The 19596-nt window shown below is 42.0% G+C and overlaps 1 protein-coding gene across 1 annotated transcript; it reads right to left on the reverse strand.

The window, feature by feature from the left end:
* Positions 1-1997: 1997 nt before the first annotated feature.
* Positions 1998-19097, reverse strand: RTCA (RNA 3'-terminal phosphate cyclase). Its single transcript, XM_030572096.1, has 11 exons — positions 17577-19097; positions 17064-17164; positions 14802-14945; positions 14178-14301; positions 13222-13280; positions 10941-11082; positions 9844-9968; positions 5357-5426; positions 4636-4731; positions 3407-3511; positions 1998-2576 (listed from the first exon to the last, which is right to left on the reverse strand). Exons 1-11 carry the CDS (start codon positions 17619-17621, stop codon positions 2478-2480), a joined length of 1110 nt encoding a protein of 369 aa, XP_030427956.1. The 5' UTR covers positions 17622-19097; the 3' UTR covers positions 1998-2477.
* Between the last annotated feature and the right edge of the window lie 499 nt (positions 19098-19596).

The following is a 19596-nucleotide window of genomic DNA, read 5'->3' on the forward strand; positions in this document are numbered from 1 at the left end:
TTTAGTTTAAACTGAGGGAGAGTCTTCACAGCACACCCTACTCCAAGATACACACCAGCTAGTATCTTCAGAGATGTCAAAATTAAAATGTCATAATCAGTTCCCTCTCTCTTTTCGCTATCCTAGGTTTTTCTACAGCACGTACAACTCTGGAAAATAAGGAATGTATGCTAATCTCGTGTGTAATGCAAATTAAAAAAAAATCTCAGGGAAGACTTATTTAACATCTGTTTTAGAGCAGTGTCTTTTGATGGAAGTAGATGTTAGCTACATGTATGCGTCCCTTTAAGCTTCTCCACTTCTGGATAAGTATTTTCTGGGTCTTTCATCTCCCTGTACTAGTACTGAAAATCAAGAGCCTGGAATGGTGTTTGAGAGATGTGTTCCTGATATCAATTTTAAAACTAAATTTTAATTCATACAAAGCTGGTTTATTAGGTTGTCTGCTGCCACCACCAGGCCATTCCTAATATTAGAAATACAAGCTTCTTAAGGGCTATTTCTATTGGTTACAAAATTAATCCTGCCCAATTTCTGTGCTTGACAGATTTCTGAGAGGAAAGAAGTTGTAAGGAGAGGCAGATAATGTTAACCAGATACATATGGAGTGATTTCCTAGCTTCAGTGGGCATTCTTCAGTCCTAAATTCAATGCTTTAATCCCAATTAAAATGCACAGTGAAGCAACTGCAGCCAATGATCTGAATGAACATAAAATAAACGAGAGTACTACATTTGAGCTGCAGCTCTGAAAATCAAATACCATGGACACAATCTAGAGTAGGAAGGAGGTCTTGTGGTTCAGGCTCCTATTTAAGATGCTGGAGATCTAGGTTCAGTTCCTGCTTCTGCTTAGGTTGACCAGATAGCAAGTGTGAAAAATTGGAATGGGGTGGAGAGGTACCTATGTAAGAAAAAGCTCCAAAAATCGTGACTGTCCCTATAAAATCAGGACATCTGGTCACCCTACTTCTGCTGCAGTTAGTTTCCTGTGTGACCTTGTGTAAGTCACTTCAGGCTAGATCCACAAAGGGACTTAGGTGCTTAAAGGCCACTCTGGAGCCTAAATGCAACATTTAGGCCAGGGGTGGGCAAACTATGGGCCGCATCCAGCCCACCAGCTGTTTTAATCCAGCCCTGAAGCTCCCGCCAGGAAGCATGGTCAGGGGCTGCTCCACACAGCTCCTAGATGCAGCAGCATGGCCCCACTCCAGCGCTCCAGCCGGGGAGCAGGGTTGGGGGCTGCTTCACACAGCTCCTGGAAGCAGTGGGATGGCCCTGTTCCAACTCCTACACGTAGGGGCAGCCAGGGGGCTCCGCTCTGCACATTGTCCCTGCCCCAAGTGCAACCTCCATTGGTGGGGAACCGCAGCCAATGGGAGCTGCAGGGGTGGTTCTTGCAGATGGGGGTGTGCAGAGTTACCTGGCTGTGCTTCTGCATAGGAGCCATAGAAAGGATATGCCACTGCTTCCGGGAGCCACTTGAGGTAAGCGCCATCCCAAATCAGCACTCCTGAGCCTCTCCCCATGCCCCAACCCCCTGTGCCAGCCCTGATCCCAATCCTGCCCTCCAAACCCATCAGTCCCAGCCCAGACCACCCTCCTACCCAAAGCACCTCATACCCACCCGTACCCCTGCACCCCCAGCCGGAGCCCTCTCTGCTACCAGAGCCTTTCAATGCTGTGTGTAGCTACACCCCCGAGAGTGTAGATGCAGCCTATCTTTCACTGTGGCATATAGTTACACACACCCTACACGTCGCTGCAAGTGTAGACAAAGTTATAAACAAAGACAGGTTAAGGCACAGAAGACTTGTAGAGCTGACCCCTTAATGCAAAAAAGATGATGACTTTAAAGCAGAGTGTCTACGGTCTTTCCTGGATAACTGAAAAGAAGTTCCTGATGGTGTTTGCAAACAGCTTAACTCACAGCTAATGAATCTACCTCACTTTAACAAACTGCTGGAGAGATCATTAGCAAAAAATATCCAATTAAAGTACACTGAAAATTGCTTTATTTTTTCCATATCCATTTCAGCAAAATGACTACAGAAACAGAATACTTTCGAGACAAAAGTTGATAGATAAACAGAAATGAATTATTTGGAACATAAATATGTAAAGGATCCCACATGATAAACCTACATGCTTTAAGGGGAATAGTTGTGTCATTTAAGTAACTTTTAAAAGTTGTAATGGTAGTTATTAACTCTCGTGCACTCATATCCTTAAAGCTTCTCAATTCTAATTTCAGCTCTCCTGAACACTTGCATTTTATTCCATTTGCTATTTCATTTTGCTGTTAACAGCCAAAGGAAGGACAGGAAGTATTCTCAGCATACCACGAAATCACTACATCATCTCTGAATTCAAATCAAACCAATTCTTTATGATAAAGTAACTCCTGTTCCCCACTGTGTAGCATGTCAACTGAAATGTAGTGCAATACATCAGAGGTGTTTTTTCTTTCAAGAAAGACTACAAGCTTGAGTTTATCATCCCCATTCCTTGGCACTCAATAAAGTAGGTATCTTTAGTGGAATCTTCATCTTCTGATTTTGTCACAGTAAATGTAGCCTGCAACAATGAGGACAAAGTATTAGAAAACTTATAATGTAGTTAGATCAGCCCCAGAGTACTAGATTTCTAATAGTATTCTATTTAGTCAAACAGATGTACATGTATATATAATTAATTCCGCTGAAAATATTTTTAATTAAGGTTGTGAAAGCATCTAACCAATGCCAAGGAATTTAAAATTGAACTCTAAACACACTATTCTTTATTTTCAGGGGGTTTTGCCAGTAATTAGTAAGAACTGCAGTGTTCGGATCATCTGTGTCCCAACACCAAACTCATTTCACATACACCACAAAGAAGCCATCAGAGGAAGACACTACAAAAGTATACTTATTAAGGGCTTGCTACAAAAAGTATACTTATTAAGGGCTTGTCTACACAGAGATTTAGTGCATGGCAAACCAGGGAGTTAATGTACAGTTCTGGCTGCTAGCAGGGGTCCACCCAGTGACCCTGGGCAGGTCTATACTTAAATGGTGCAGCGGCATTGCTGTAATGCTTCAGTGAAGATGCTACCTACAGTGATGGGAGGGCTTCTCCTGTCAGCATGTAGGTATTCCACCTCCATGAGAGGCAGTAGCTATGTCAACTGGAGAAGGCTTCCTGTTGACACAGCACTGTCCACACAGGATGTTAGGTTGGTATAACATTGCTATGGGACTGTGGATTTTTAACACCCCTGAGCAACATAGTTGTATCCGTGTAAGTCTGTAGTGTAGTCCTGGCCTTAGTGTGCTGTAGATTCATGCTCTGGCTTGCTACACGCTAAGCCTAAGCCACAGGATGAATGCCCATTGATAGCACTATTCTCCATGCTCTGGACTCACCTTTGTTAGCTGTTCTGCAAAATGTATGGCTGTTTGAGTATGAAGCGTGATTGGTCCACTCTTCACTCTAGATACCCCATTCGCTAATGCCATGAAAATGATCAGCTTAAGAAGAAAAAAAATAGAATTAGTCTTTAAACCATTACTACAGCTCCATAACACTGCTACATGAAAGTGTCAGAGCAGCACACAAGTGAACTGAAAGCAAGTAGGTCTGCTTCTTCAAGGTATATTATAGAGTGGTAACAGCCATTCCCGAGTTAAGTTTATAATGGTTACATGGCTGCAATCTTGATTCTAGCCCCCTTGCTAAAATCCACACCAAAAAAAAAAAAAATCACATCTGACTTCAGATTGCTAGGTTACACCTGGGGCTGAACAGGACATTGAGAATGAGGTTTCTGAATGATGACACACTCAAAGAGGTATTCACCACATATGTAGTAGTTGACTTGAATTAGAAATGCCACTCTGGCACGCTGATTGTTGCACCCTGGCCTGGCGCTAAATGTAGTGTAGCTGGAGAAAGCTGAAAGGTTCTTCATTCCCCAGGTCTCCTGCATGGAGCCAGGTAAGCAAGACGGAGAAGAATGTTCCCTCAGTATGTTCTCCCTTGCTCTCACCTAGTCACCTCCTGAGGCACTTGGGAAGACAGCTCTGCTCTTGCAGACCTTAGATCTGTTATTGTAGTGGGGGGGACCTAGAGAGAGTGGATGTGGGGGGAAGGGAATTCCTACCCTCTTCCTCTGGATTTATTGAGGTCTGCAGGAAGAGGAAACATCAAGTGAGTCGTAGGAGGCTAGTTGATACTTCTCCTTGGGGCCCTCAGGAGCCTTTCCAGGTGTCATATGTGTTTCCCCAAGGGCTTAAGTGGCTTGTTTAAACTTCCTAAAAAGTCCATTTTGGCTTATCGTGGTAGGTTGCTATTTCTACTCATGCTGCGAGGTCCCCTCCATGAGCTTTCTAACACTAAGGGGTGGAACCGGAAAAGGCTGTTTACTAGCCCCTCCCCTATAACTTCAGGGTGACTGGATTTGGAAGACCCCTGAACACCTCCTAAAGTTATGGCTGTAGTGGCTATTTGAATGTAAATCTGGGGCTTGCTGTGGAAATGCAATTTTAACTCTGAAATTTAAGACTTTTTTTCCTCTCTTGATGTACATTCAATACACAGTCAAACCCACTTGCTACCCTAACTTCATCTTAAAGTCAATGTATGGGACTCTTACCTGGTCTTGCAGATAGTCATCCACTGCTCCCCCATGCCTAAGATTTCCAAGCAGCATCTCTGCAGCTTCAATTCCAACCCTGTCAGAATTCCTTACCTAGGGAGAGAGTTCAGGAGGATTAAGAAGCTCCAGAACATTTATTAATATTAATTCACTGTAGAATGTGAAAAACAGGAAACAGAAGGCAGTTAAGTACACCTTTATTGCCACACTCTTGTCTCAAATGTTCACTTGTCACTCTTTGAGTACTGTGATCTATCATCCCACTGGTGCATCTGGAGAAATATGGTACCTGCTTCCTCAGCATTGGGAAGAGTCTAGGCATCCTTACACTTTGAGAAGCAGCGTTAGCCAAACAAGATACCAATTAAATCAAATTCACTCCTACACCTTTAACATATATATTCTGTTTTATATAGTACAGGACAAATCCTATATCAATGAATGGGGTGCAGTGCGTATGTTTTAATAATTTAGAAGTCTTCCCAAATCAGTGATCTCTAACAATCCATTAAAATAAGTGAATAAGTTCACAACTTTGTTGATTGATTCACCATGCTGCAGAAAAAACATGGATGTAAAGATATATTTTTTTAAATGAAAGTTTAAGATTCTATAAAGTAAAACTAAAATCCGTGAATGTCTGTTGCCCCTGGTTACTAACAATATGGATTTAATATCCAGTAGGAAACTATATGCACAAAACATGATATACCTTTACACAATTCTCACCTCTTTTACCAAGTGATGATCCAGCAAACAGACAACCTGTTGAAGTTTCTGCAACAATACTAAACAGAACAATTAAGTAAATTACCAGATAACAATTAGACATTTATCTGCAACCACAGCACGCTGAGTTATGATATCAAGATAAGAATGGTTGGGATGATCAGTACTTGAGTCCCAAATCAATTCCTGTTAAAGTCAATAGAAACATACACTTTGACTTCTAGAGCCAGGGCGGTCCTTAGGCATAGGCAGAATAGGCAGCTGCGTAGGGCCTCACTCTGCCTGGGGGCACCACTCTACAGGCAGCCCAGACAGTGTAGAAGCAGGGCTGCTGGGTCCTAGAGAAAGCCGAATGCAGCACAGTCTGAGGAATGGGATTGGCTGCTGGGGTCTCTGGGAAGGGGAGGGAGTAGGGTTGCGAAAGGAGCTCACCTGTCAGTGTGACTCTTTTCCACCCGGCTGAGGTTAGGTGAGGCAGGTTCTGTGGCTCTGGAACCAGTATCCTTTGTTGTCCCCCATAACATCCATTCTTCTCCCTCCCGCCCCACGGAGCACCCCCTCCTTTCTCCCTCCTCCCCAGGAGCACCCCTCTCTCTCTCCTCCCTCCCCTCCGTCAGGGCTGGGTTGGGTGAGGTGCTGGGGGTAGGTGGGGGGAGGGGAGGCTGGCTGCCTGCCTGCTGAGGAATGAAAGTGAAAGTAACTCACTTCCTCGGCAGGCAGCCAGAATTGGAATGTCACACAGGGCTTGGCTGGGTTAGCCAGATGTGTGAAAAATCAGGATAGGGGATTGGAGTAGGGTGAGCAGATATCCCTATTTTATAGGGACAGTCCCAATTTTGGGGTCTTTTTCTTATATATGCTCCTTTTACCCCCCCACTCCCACCCATCCCTGTCCTGATTTTACACACTTTCTGTCTGGTCACTCTAGGTGGGGGTAATTGGTGCCTATATAAGACAAAGCCCCAAATATTGGGACTGGCCCTATAAAATCAGGACATCTGGATCTATCACCCTAGCTGGGGAGCGCCTCTCCCCCGGGCTGGCAGCTGCCAGCGATCCATCTCATCTGGGGGGAGCTGCACAGGGCAGGATGAGCTGCTGTGGCTCCATGGATGCCCCGTCCCTGAGATCAGATGCTGTGCTAACTTCACCATGGTCTGTTGGGCTGGCAGCGGTGCCCATTGGCGTGTGATTGGACCTGAGGGTTTGCTGCTGCTGTTGCCACTCTGCACCCCAAGAGGTGGATTTTGGGGTCCTGGAGTTTTCCACCTATCTCCTCCTCTACTGCAGCTATTGGACCAGCAGGCTGGGGGGTGAGCCAAGCATGAAAGCAGTACTGTGTTGCCATTTAGATTGTCATTTAACAACTTTGTTTGCCAAAAATTCTTGCTAACAATCCTGAATCCAATTTCAATGTTTTTTTTTTAAATCAATATCTTAGCCAAAACCAGAAAATTAAGTTGTTGACAATTATTAGTGACAGGTTTGGTTTGAGACAGGGAGTGGGTCAGTTTTCATCAGAGAAACAAAAAATGTTGACTAACTTTCCTATACCTTGTTACTCCTGATAAGAGCCCTCCAACAACTGTAATATGCTCATCTCCTTACTAGCGTATAAAGCAGGGTTCGGCAACCTACGGCACACCTGTCAAAGGTGGCAGGTGAGCTGATTTTTGATGGTATGCAGCAGCAGGCTGAGCGGCTCAGCCCATCACTGCTCGGGGGTTCCGGCTGCTGCCCTATTGCCAGCTGGGATACCAGCCATCGGCCCCACTCAGCACCTGCTGCTGGCCTGGGGACTCCCAAGGAATCCCAGGCTGGCAGTGGGCTTAGCAGGCCAGTTGAACCACTCAACCTGCTGTCAGCCTGGGGTTCCATTCACTCAGCCGGCAGCGGGCTGAGTTGGCTGGTGGTGGGCTGAGCGGGCTGGTGGCGGGCTGAGCAGGGCCAGTGGGGGGTTGAGTGGCTCAGTCTGCTGCCAGTCTGGGATGCCAGCAGCACTCAGCCTACTGCTACTCCGGGGTTCCGGCTGCCGGTCCCTTGCCAGTCAGGAGCTCAGCCGCCAGCCCCACTCTGCCTCCTGCCAGCCTGGGTGAGCAGAATCCCAGGCTGGTAGCGGGCTGAGGGGGGGTTGGCGGCCGGGATCCTGGCTGGCAGGAGTTGGTGGTCAGAACCCCAGACCAGCAGCGAGCTGAGCAGGGCCTGGGATCCTTGTCTAGGGTTTCAGCCACCAGCCCGCTGCCAGTTTGGGGTTTCATTTACTCAGCTGGCAGTGGCCTGAGCAGGACCGGTGGCCAAGACCTCAGATAATAACAATAGTTTATTTATATAATATAGACATAGAGAGAAACCTTATACAAACATTAAAATGTATCACTGGCACGAGAAACCTTAAATTACAGTGAACTTGGCACACCACTTCTGAAAGGTTGCCGACCCCTGGTATAGAGTGACCATATGTTGTACTAAGATTCTCCTGCTTTTTTTTTTCCCTGTGAGTCAGTATAACTTTTGCCAGCCCAGAAGTTGGGCAGCCAATGTTTTATGTTTTCACAATGTTTTCTCCAACTTTCATAAAGTAAATACATAGTTAATATGAGTTAAAAAGGCCAGGGACACTTCTTTGTGAAGAATCTGTACAGCAGATCATGCCCATAGACGATCCCGAAAAGAAATTTGAGGTTGAATTTTTTCATGTTGTGATGGATAAAGCAGTATCTGCTGTTGATGAAAGGTTTAATACCTTACAAGTACACCATGAACAGTTTGGATTTTTCTATGACATAACTAAATTCAACAAAATAGGAAAACAAGAGCAACTAATGACAAAGTGCAAGAATCTAGAGAGCCTCCTGAAGCACGGTGATAGTTTTGATTTAAATGGACTTGAACTGTACGAAGAATTGAGTACACTGTCATCAATGTTGCCACATGCAAAATCGGTGATGGACATTGTACAGTTTATTCATACCCGCAAACTTGTTGACATATATCCTAACGTGTACATTGCCACTCGTATTCTACTGACAATTCCTGTAACAGAAGCATCAGGAGAACGAGTTTTCTCAAAACTAAAGCCATTAAAAACTATCTCCACTCTACAATGAGTCAGGAACGCTTGACTGGTCTTGCTATTCTTGCAACTGAACAAGATACGACTTTGTCTTTGTCATACGATGACATTATTACTGATTTTGCAGCCAAAAAAGCCAGAAAGATTGCTTTTAATTAAAACAAATCTTGTTTCAATACCTCTTCATATAAATTTCCAATAAAATTTTGATAAATTAAAAAAATATTATTTGCATCATTCTGTCATATCAGAATTTTTTCTATAGTGCTGCTTCTTTAGTGCTAGTCCATCAGCATTACAGTGTGCTTAATTAAGTTAAACTGGTTTTAATAATGTGAATGTGGCAAGTTTTCCAATACTATAAGCTTATGTTTGTGTTGCTAAGAGCAGATCAGGCACAGGGGCACCAGTTTAACAATCTCGCCTAGGGCACCATAAATCCTAAGGCCGGCTCTGTCTAGAGCTGATCACACTAACTGGATGGGAATGTCCAAGAAAAATACACAGGTGGGGAAGAGGTTCATTGCTCACTCAGCAGATGGTACTCCTCTGAGTAAGCACCAACTGACAACCCTGACGTAACGCTAGAGGATACCAGGCTGGAAGAGGTGTCATGTCAGAAAAGCACAGTCATGTGGATAGAAAATACAGAAATTCTGCATGGAAGGTTATATATATTTTATATATATTAAAAAGCTAGAGAAGCCAGATGTAATACCCTCATAGTAAAAAATTACCCACACTGCACATACTGTATGTATTTAGGCCTAGTTAGTGACCTAACTCGTAACTATATTATAAATGTGTTGTCTTTAAATATGTATGTTAAATGTGGCTTCAATATAGTTTTTTGTATTTCAATTCCTTTAAAAAAAAAATAAGTGATCTGCAAAGGAGATAACATTTGTTCCCTTTTTTGCATCTCTGTGATATGAAACAGATATGCATTTACGCCAAACACACAAAATGTCTCCTGCTTTTAAATGAGAAATACCAGGTCCTGAGTACTCTGGTTTTGCTAGAGAACTCCATGAATGGCTCGAGAACTACTGAGATTATAACATTAAAAAACTAAAAATCTCTCCCTCTCTCAACTGCTCAAGCTTTAGTCAGATGCTTAAAAACAAAGTTTTAGTTTGTTTTTGTTAACATGTATTTAATTCAAACTCCTGACAAATTCTTAACAAAGATTTACACACACCAACCTCTCCTGCCAAAGATGAAATAAAAATATAAATTTCTTGGCTTATTATAAAGTGCCCTAATAAATATTCTTAATAAGAAGAAAAGGAGTATTGCTTTCTTTTGTTTGCTACCTCTCTCAGTCACAGAAGAATCATTACTATATTCTCAGCTAATAATACAGTAAAATAAGTAAATAGGAGGTTTGTATCTTATCTCACATTATTCCACTTCCAGTTCCAAAGGCTTGATTATCAGGTTCTCGAACAGGCTGAATATTAACGTAAAGATCCCCGATTTCTTTTCTGATGCATCTCACTGCTGCTGATGCCATGTCTTTTGCTAGCTAGCATGATAAAACAAAAAAGAACCGGGTACAGTAGTTAAAATAAATGTCTGATCTAACATTTTCCCTACACACTTAATCATATGAATGCATATTTGAATGTTATTCCAAGCTATAAAGGAGACTAGATTTTAAAATGAATGTACCTCATGTATTATTGTACACTACTAAAAACTGTACGATGACATCTAACTTATCTTCCTTCCCCTTAGTGTGCAGTTTTCCTACAAAGTGTAGGTAATATTCAGTCCTGGACCAATGACAGATTTTAAAGCTGTACATAGGAGCTTAAATACCAATAGAAATTCAGGATTCCCCCCCATTCTACAAGATAAGGATTTTATATCTAGCCCTGATAAAGCTTGAGATATCCGATCTTAAAAATCACAACATTTTATGTAGCAGAGAGCTATTTTAGGTCACAGTCACAAGCTCTTTGGGATAGAGATTCTAAATACCTCAGTATTTGGAAAGCTCATACCACATTTTCATTGGTTCTTAAGATTTCAAGGCCAGAAAGGCCTTTAGGTTCATTTAGCCTGACCTCCTGTATAATACAGGTCAGACAATTTCAACCAGAGATTTCTGCATCAAAGCCATCACTTCTGGTTGAGCAAAACCTATCTTTTAGAAAGGTATCCAATTTTGAATCTCTGCCAAGGGCTTCCAAATGGTTAGAACAAGGACAATGTTCTCTCCTACCATTTTGGGTGCTACCATAATCTATAAAATAATACTTCATTTTGAAATTCTCTAATTTTGTATTTGTTATAATTTTCCTCTCCTTGGAAAGTCTGTACAGTTGGATTCATGGTACTATGGTTGCCTGGGTTTACAGGTGGAGAAAAAAAAATACAATAAATTTATAGAACTACATATAAAGATTGCTTAATAGATGAATAATTGTATAGTATTTATTTATACTATATAAAATTACATCCCCTTACTTCTAGGAATATTACAGGCACTCACTTTAATGGGCAAGGCTCCAGCAACAAATGCTCTTCCATGTATCTTTGTCACAGTGCCACGTTCAGTTAAGTTTATAGGGCTTAACTGTTTGACTGGTGACATTCGGATTATCACTTCACCACCACCTTGGGGGTAGTAGCCCCTATTAAAAATGGGTATCAGATATGGTTAAATGGAAAGAAAAGGGGTGCATGACATTACAAATTAAGTTATTCCTATAAGCAAGAAAACTAAAAATGGATTTAGCATATTTGTTTGCTAGTACGTGTCTTATCCTTAACATGCTATTTTAGACGGATGAAGTGGCTTAGAAATTTGTAATGTGTACCACAGAAATGAGTACAAAAAATAAAAACATAGCATTACCCTCAACATGCATAGAATGAACCTAATTAATTGCACAATCTTATTAACGGAGTAGATCAGGGGTCGGCAACCTCTGGCATGCGGCTTGCCAGGGTAAGCACCTTGGCAGGCTGGGCAAGCACCTTGGTGGGCCGGGCCAGTTTGTTTACCTGCTGCATTGGCAGGTTCGGCTGACTGCAGCTCCCACTGGCCGTGGTTCGCCGTCCCAGGCCAATAGGGGTGGTGGGAAGCTGCGGCCACCATATCCCTTGCCCACGCCACTCCCTGACGCCCCCATTTGTCTGGGATGGCGAACTGCGGCCAATTGGAGCCGCAGTCCGCTGAACCTGCCGATGCGGCAGGTAAACAAACTGGCCTGGTCCGCCAGGGTGCTTACCCTGGCGAGCCACGTGCCAGAGGTTGTCGACCTCTGGGGTAGATTGATTAAAAACACTGATTTTCATAATTATTTAAATCAGCAAGCAGGAAACCTTGATTTAAATCATCAATTTTAATTTTCCTAAAGAAAGGATGATTCTTATTAGTTGGTATTCATTAAAACATTATTTTAACATATTTGCAACTAAACATGGCCTTTATATAAATTTGGTGCTTCTTTTTGCTAATCAGGAGGATATTTTATCTATTTAAGCATTATACAGCTTAACATACATTTGTTCAGGTTCTTAATTTTTATATTTTTAATTGTGTCAGAAAATGACGAATCATGCAATTCTTATTTACCAGATGAGGACCTATTTTTTTTACTTGTGATTATTGTGTGTCAAGCTCTATTTGGGTGGAAATTCAAATTCAATTAAAAATGCCCAACACACCTTTATTTTTTATTCAATAAAACTACCTTAAACATGGTGGATACACAAACTTCTGATAAACTTTTTTTCTAATAAAACAGGCTTTGCTTTAAAAGTAACTGATTTTATTAAACAAATGAAACATTATATGTTGCTACTGATTTGAACTGATTGTTTCTTGTCACCATCTCCTGCAAGATTTTAGAACTAGTAGATCTCATCCTCTTACAGCTAGTTTTTTATTCATAGACTGGAAGAAGAAAATAATCTTTCCTGCTTTTTCAGCTCCCAATTGGTTTCTTAATTTTGAATGAAATAGTCATTGAACTAAACTAGCTGAATAAACTGAAGTGAAGAAAACATTCTCTCTGCACCTGCAGAAGAGGCGCCACAGTTGTCAAAAGCTAATTTAGCACTTTAATGGACTATGATTCCAGGTGCTTAGCCAGTGCCTTCCACTAGGTCAGTGGTTTGCCTTTCTTTAAAACGTGGTAGTGAGCAAATACTACTTAATATTATGGTTTTGTATTTAATGTAAATAATAAGATTATAATAAATTTGGGTCTCATAGGTTGTTAATTTTTTAATTTTAAATAGTTTTTAAAAATAAACCTGTATTTAATTTAAATAAAATAAAAATCCAATTTTTGATCATCAATTTTTATCCATCCTGCTTATTAGCGTAGTCCATGTTTTATTCCTCTTTTCTCACACCCTACTGTTTCTTGTTCTCATCTGCTGAGCCATGTTTAAGAACAGGCAGTAAGCTCTTTGGGATAGAGACTATAAGCAGCTAGCATGATAAGCACTATATAAGAAATTAAAATAATACTTTGCATTTAAATAACATTGTCATTTAATGTTCTCAAAGCAATTTACAAACATTAATTAAGCCACTCAACAACCATGAGTAAATATATCTTATCCTCTTTTCATAGGTAGGTAAACTGAAGGCCGTTAGCAGGTCTGATACAACTTCCACTGAAGTCAAAAGAAAAATTTCCTTTGTCTTCAGTGGACAAAATGGGGCTGGAAAGCACTCAAACATAAAGGACTCACATTCCATTTAGAGACCAGCCCCCAGCACAAAGTATTTCAAAAGCCATGACAGTATAACTTACCTCCTTTTTATGTCACAGTCAAAGGTGAAATTGAACTTTTCAATTATTGGTTTAAAGACCTGAGGAGTTTAAAGCATACTTTAAAAATGCAGAACTATTTTGCATTTAACACATCCCGCCCTACCATTCAATCCCCAGAGAGAAATATATATATACACATTGGTCTACAGTGAAGATCTCAAAATACACTATACAAAATATTCAGCGGCATGAAAAATGAATTAGATCGGGATCTCCACATTTTATTCTGTAGACCATTTTGTAAGAGAGATTCTCTCAAGGACCTGCTCCCCTCCTTCCCTATTAATGCTCAGCATTTCCAGAACAGAGACTTTTAATTCAAATGATCTTTAGCAACTAAAAATAAAAAGAGAAATAGACAAGACAGACTTCTTTGTGTTTCAAGAAATTCTGTGAGGCATTTGATGCCTTTTAAATATACAGTATGGAAATATTGTACTATTGTACTATCAAATATTATTTTTCACTTGTATATTTTAGCATTTAAATAGAAAGGAGGTTATTATATTTTATTTCACATTTGAAACAGCAAAAAAAGAAAAAATTGTTATGATTACTGTAGAGCAGGGGTCGGCAACCTTTGAGAAGCAGTGTGCCGAGTCTTCATTTGTTCACTCTCATGTAAGGTTTCGCATGCCAGTAATACATTTTAACATTTTTAGAAGATCTCTTTCTATAAGTCTATATATACAACAATAGTTTAGTTATATATTAAAGTAAATAAAGTTTTTAAAATGTTTAAGAAGCCAGGACTCGGGCAGTGTGAGTGCCACTGAAAATCAGCTTGCATGCCGCCTTCAGCACACATGCCATCGGTTGCCTACCCCACTCTACAGTTACCACTGATGCTATAAAGCAGCAATAGGAACATACAGAAGTACACAAGTTACTTTTGCACCTGAAAGATTTAATAAGTCAAAGAAGCTGATCCCTACCAACACTGTGTAGTCTATCTGTGGAGCCATCTCAGCATTAGTCCCACCTTTTAAACGAAGTTCTGAAGGGGAAGCAGCAAACAGCACACACGGCATTGCTACCTGCAACAGGAGGCACACGCTCCTAAAATGGAATTGGAAAACACTCACAGGTAATGCAGGCATAATACACTTAAACCAGTAAATATCAGTCAGCAAGTGAAGTTTCAAGAGAATTTTACATATGATATAAATTGGAATATTTCAATCTGAAGATAATCATTAGTGAATTGACATTAGATATTCCTCTAACATATACTGCCCTGTCAAAATCCTAACAAGTACCTTTTTGTCACTGATGTTTCTTTACAAGCCAGAAAATAAAGATTTTTCCCTAAGATTTTTGTTTCATCTTTGATCAATCAAGTTTCGCATACACTCTCATTTGAGGGGGAAATTAACATAGTTTATTGTTTATTTCCCTTGTACATCTGCATTACTAATAGCATGGATTAAGGAGATAGTGTCAGTCCTCAGCATGAATTTCCTTGTTTTTTCTAATGTTTGCCATAACCTAAAAACTACTGAAGAACAGTTAAAACTAGTTATTACATCATATAATAGTAGGTATTACAACACACATACCCTGCTGTTTTGGTATCCGCTATGTGGGTTCCACCTTTGATCTTCCCAGGAGTGAAGGTTATTTCTGTTGAACCAATTTCTCCACCATCCAGCTGCCCATCACATAAATCTCGAATCATTTCTAGCCCAGACAGATGTTGAGGCCTTCAAGTCATAATACTATATTAAGACATACATCAGACTGCCTACTCATCCACATTAGATTACAGAACTATTACATATTTAGTAATAGTATAACAATTGCAAGCTTCAGCCCAAACCAAAACAGTAGAAATTCAAACTGATTTCCACAGAGTTTCATGGCTACCTGTAAACCACAGGAACCAGAATAGTGTTATGAAATTAGTGGGGATCCTGTTTCTCTTCCACAGGAGCAGGACAGGATAGAGAGATGTGACTGAGGTGGGGTGCAGCAGGAATCCCCTGCCTTCCCTACAAGAACTTGTTAAAGCTTGAGCCAAAATGCAGTGGGAAAGGTGATAACTCCCCATTCCAGTCCGCTATATGGAGCCAGAGAGGAGGATTGGAACAGAATCAGGGGCAGTCACTTGACTCAAGCACATTTTAGAGTCAGGTGCACAGCTGGGTGATCAGAGTTCTCCTGCAATATCTGTCCTGATAGCTCCTGCTGTGCAGACATTCACTCTCCTATTTGTGTGGGTCTCCCACAAAACAAGAGGAGAGAAAAACATTGGGGAAATAAAATAGGAAAATATGGTCAAAACTTTTTTTTGAAGTGTGCAAGGGTACTCAAAGGCAGGGAAGGTCAACTTCACCAAAATGATTTTGGTAAAGCTGACTAGTTTCAAATTGACACTGTCAACTTAAATATATAAACAATGTGCGGTGTATACAACTGCTAGTCGTTCAGTTTCCGTTCACTGTAATTCAAATTAAAATAATGTAATAAGTATAATTAGCTCTGTTGGCTTTTATATGCCATAGCGTTGTAACTGTGACACTGTGATTAGACTAGTGTGTCACAAATCAAAGACAGACAGTAGTTTTTGTAGGGAGCTGAAGAGGCCTACAGACAAGAATGTCAATTACACCTCTACGCCGATATAAAGCGACCTGATATAACGCAGTAAAGCAGTGCTCCGGGGGGGGGGGGAGGGGGAGCAGGGATGCGCACTCCAGCGGATCAAAGCAAGTTTGATATAATATGGTTTCACCTATAACACGGTAAGATATTTTGGCTCCCAAGGACAGCGTTATATCGGGGTAGAGGTGTACTAAATTGAGTTCGATAGGTACACACGTGTGACAAAAATTTGTGAAGTTTGTACAGTGGAAAAAAAGCATATAGCCTCAGACAATCTTTTAAAACCAAATATGGCCTCTCTTTGTTGTTTCAGGTTCTGTTTCTAAAATTAATGCCAAGTGTCCTAAGTAAAACCTACATGGTACTGACACCAGCCACATAAAAAGTCATTAACCATCAGCTCCTTAAACAGTCTAGGTAAAAACATTCAGATCTTTGTGCCCTGGTATGAGGAGACTCACTATTTGGGGACATTGTTTATAGACATGTTTGCAGTCTCCCTTGCTAGGGATGGAATATTTTGCAGTGTTTCAGCAAGACATTTTACAATTTTGATCATATTTGAAATCTCATATTGTCAGATTATATTTTTATAACAAGATGTAACTGATGGGATCTCTTATGGGAAAGGGAATCAGGCAGCCAGACCCAAGTGGAGGGTCATGGGGACAGAAGTCCTCCTAGGTGAAACAAATTCAAATACTCTTTTGCCATGAGAAACTATATACATGATGCCAAAAGTGTACGCCAGAAAATAATATATTTACATGAAGCACGTGAACAGGTTAGGACTTCAGAGTTTCTGGAGTTCAATCTTGGATCCTTTCCTGACACAATAGCCTTTTGCTAAAAATCTCTTACTATTGCAGTAGCCCTAATGTAGCTCTAGTGAAGAAGAATACTATTATCTGGTAGCATTTTTATTATTATTGTGCCCTCAAACTCTTGATATAGATAGGGTTAGGCAATGTGGTGATAAAAAAGCACCCATGCCCCAACTTACATTAGCACTGCCACCACTGCTACCTCTGCTGAAGTTGCATTAGTGTCACAGCAACACAGAAGGACTTTGAGCAAAGAATGTGTGTAGACACAGCCAATGCCAGGTGTGTTGAGTGGGATGCTTGCCTGACACCCCTCACAACTTTAGGCATGTTTTTCTCTCAATACGTTTTAATGGAAAGTCTCCCAGCTCTGGGTCACTGCGTGAATCTTACCTGAGGCCAGGCTGGCTCCTCCCAGCTCGGATCCTCCGCACTCGCAGGGGAAGCCCCAGCAGGCAGCTCAAGGCTGTGGAGACTCGCAAGATCTGGCCACCCTGCAAGGGGGAGTCAGGTGGTCAGCTGCCCCACGGAGCACTGGGCAAGGATGGCTGGGCTAGGGGTCTACCTCCATCCCACTCCTCCAAGCCCTAAGCCGGGCTAACCACCACCCCTTTCCCATCAAGGCCCTAAAAGCAATCCCTTCTCCACCTCCATCCCCAGCCAGGGACGGGAGCCAAGCCAGGATCCACCCCACCCCAGCACACACTGAATCCCCAAGGCGCAGCCCGGGTGTTTCCAGGAGCCCGCTAGGACCACCCCCACAGCCCGGGGCCCAGCCGGCCATCCATGCACTCTCTACCCTCCTTCCGCGGGAGCCAGGCCCCCCCGCAGCCCCCGGCAGCCCAGCTCTGTGCTATCCCACCAGGAAGGCCGGGCCGATCCACAGGGCCCGCTCCTTGTACTCACCCCCTCCATGACCCCGCCATCTATCTCCACCCTGTCCCCGTCCATGGGCAACAGGCAGCCGCGGCGCCTCCCAGGAGAAGAGCGGCCGAGACGATGGGGAATTGGCTGGGCTCCGCAGACAGCGAGGCCCCGGCGGAACAGGCTCCCTAGGCCGGGCACACTGCAGGGAGGGAGCTGGAGCCGGTAACACGTGGCTGGGGCGAGTCAGGGCGCAGCAGCCGGGCTCTGAGCTAGCGGCGCAGGCTGCAGCCAGCGCTGAAATGCCACTGGCTGCCTGGCAACTGCAGAGTGAGCGGGGCCCCCTCCCGACTGCGGCTTCTAGAGAGCAACGTAGCTGTGAGGAGCAGCTCGGAGAGCCGATAGACCCGGCCCGACTCTCCCTCAGTGTGGGGAAGCGAGCACGTTCAGGCCGGTCCGCAGAGAAGTTTGGAGGGTGGGGGAAATGAGGAAAAGTGCCTAGATCTTGGCCCCACTCCTGCCAGGCGCTGAACACCTCCGGCCCCTCTGAAGTCAGTGAGAACTAAGAGCACTTCCCTTTGTTTACATTTCCGCTTTATCCGCATATTTTGACTGTGCTTCCTTATTGCCTATTCCACCCTACTCCTACTAGATGTGTGAAGAATGTAGAGCAGCAGAGAATAAGGTCAGCCAGGCCGGAGGCCCCAAAAACTCATCATAAAGAAGCCGGGCTTCTAACAGCTTAAAACAGCTGTTTACTATAACTGTCTGGAAACTGGCTTATGTTTCAAGAGTATGTTTGTTTCTGCGGCAAGGGAAGTTTGCAGCAGAACTTCAGTGGACTATGAGGCGCTATTACCTGTTGGGACAACAAAGGAGGAACTTGATTTCTAAACGTACCTATGCTATTAATGAGGGTAAGAGATGTTTACAGACAACAAACTAATTGCTTTCAATATACAAAAAGAGAATGCTCAGTCCCCAATGCTGCAAATATTTAATTGTAGGCACCTCAGGTCCCTACAAGGAAAATTCTTATGATGACCACAGATAATCATTTCAAAATTGGTGTGGATTAATAATGTCCAAACATTATACAGCTGTGGAGTCTGTTTTGAATAAAATTCTCAAATTAAGGATACTAAACCAGACTGTAATTTGCACAATATGGTAGAATAAATTAACCTTTTATAGTTGCTTTTGCCACTCATAAAGCAGGAAACAACTGGGGAAAAGTTAAGAAAACTCTCAATCCAATACATGATAAGGCTGTCAAAATTAACAAGAAAAAAAGGGGCATAAAATTCTTACAGATTTTGTATGGGTATAATTTTTAGGGGGTGATTTTTTTTACTGCAATAGTTATACCAGTATAACCTCTACTTTGAATGCAGTTATATTGGTGTAAATTTGCTTCTACTGGTTTAGCTTATTCTACTTCCCAGGAATAAATGATGTTGTTATAAGCACATTTACACCAATATAAGTGCATCCACATTAGGAACACTGTATGCAGACAAGGTTTTACTGTGGAGATACAAGGGACAATTTTGATAGTATGCATTTTCAGTTGCTGTGAAATCTCTAAGACAGAGCCCTACACGGATACAAAAATTGTATCCGCATCTGATGTGTGATCCGCAAAAATAATCCATGGATATCTGCAGATTTGCAGGGCTTTAAATATAAAATTTGGATCAGCATCCATCCATGATCTGCAAAAATGGGCTGCACATGCAGATATCTGCAGATATAAAGTGAGTATCTGCAGATTTGCAGGGCTCTCCTCTGGGAACATTAAATTAAATAAAAATCTCAGAGAGTAAAGAGTTTAAACAACTAAAACAATGAGAAATACCAACTTTATTAGATGATCACTCACTCTTTAATGGCAAGTTTCAGAGTAGCAGCCCTGTTATTCTGTATCAGCAAAAAGAACAGGAGTACTGTAGCACCTTAGAGACTAACAAATTTATTTGAGCATAAGTTTTTATGAAAAATTAAAATGGAAATTCCATTTTATAGTCATATTTCAGTCTGATATTTTTGTACCTATTAGGTA

This window comes from Gopherus evgoodei, chromosome 8 (assembly GCF_007399415.2).
Source record: "Gopherus evgoodei ecotype Sinaloan lineage chromosome 8, rGopEvg1_v1.p, whole genome shotgun sequence".
In the NCBI taxonomy this organism is placed as follows: Eukaryota; Metazoa; Chordata; order Testudines; family Testudinidae; genus Gopherus; species Gopherus evgoodei.

Excerpts from the sequence above, each read along its gene's own strand:
- RTCA (XM_030572096.1), bottom strand. The coding sequence starts at position 17,621 with ATGGACGGGGACAGGGTGGAGATAGATGGCGGGGTCATGGAGGGG. Across the intron at positions 11,083-13,221 it reads GACTGTGACATAAAAAGGAG|GGGCTACTACCCCCAAGGTG; the intron begins GTAAGTTATACT and ends CATTTTTAATAG. Across the intron at positions 4,732-5,356 it reads GTAAAAGAGGTGAGAATTGT|GTAAGGAATTCTGACAGGGT; the intron begins GTAAAGGTATAT and ends CTCTCTCCCTAG.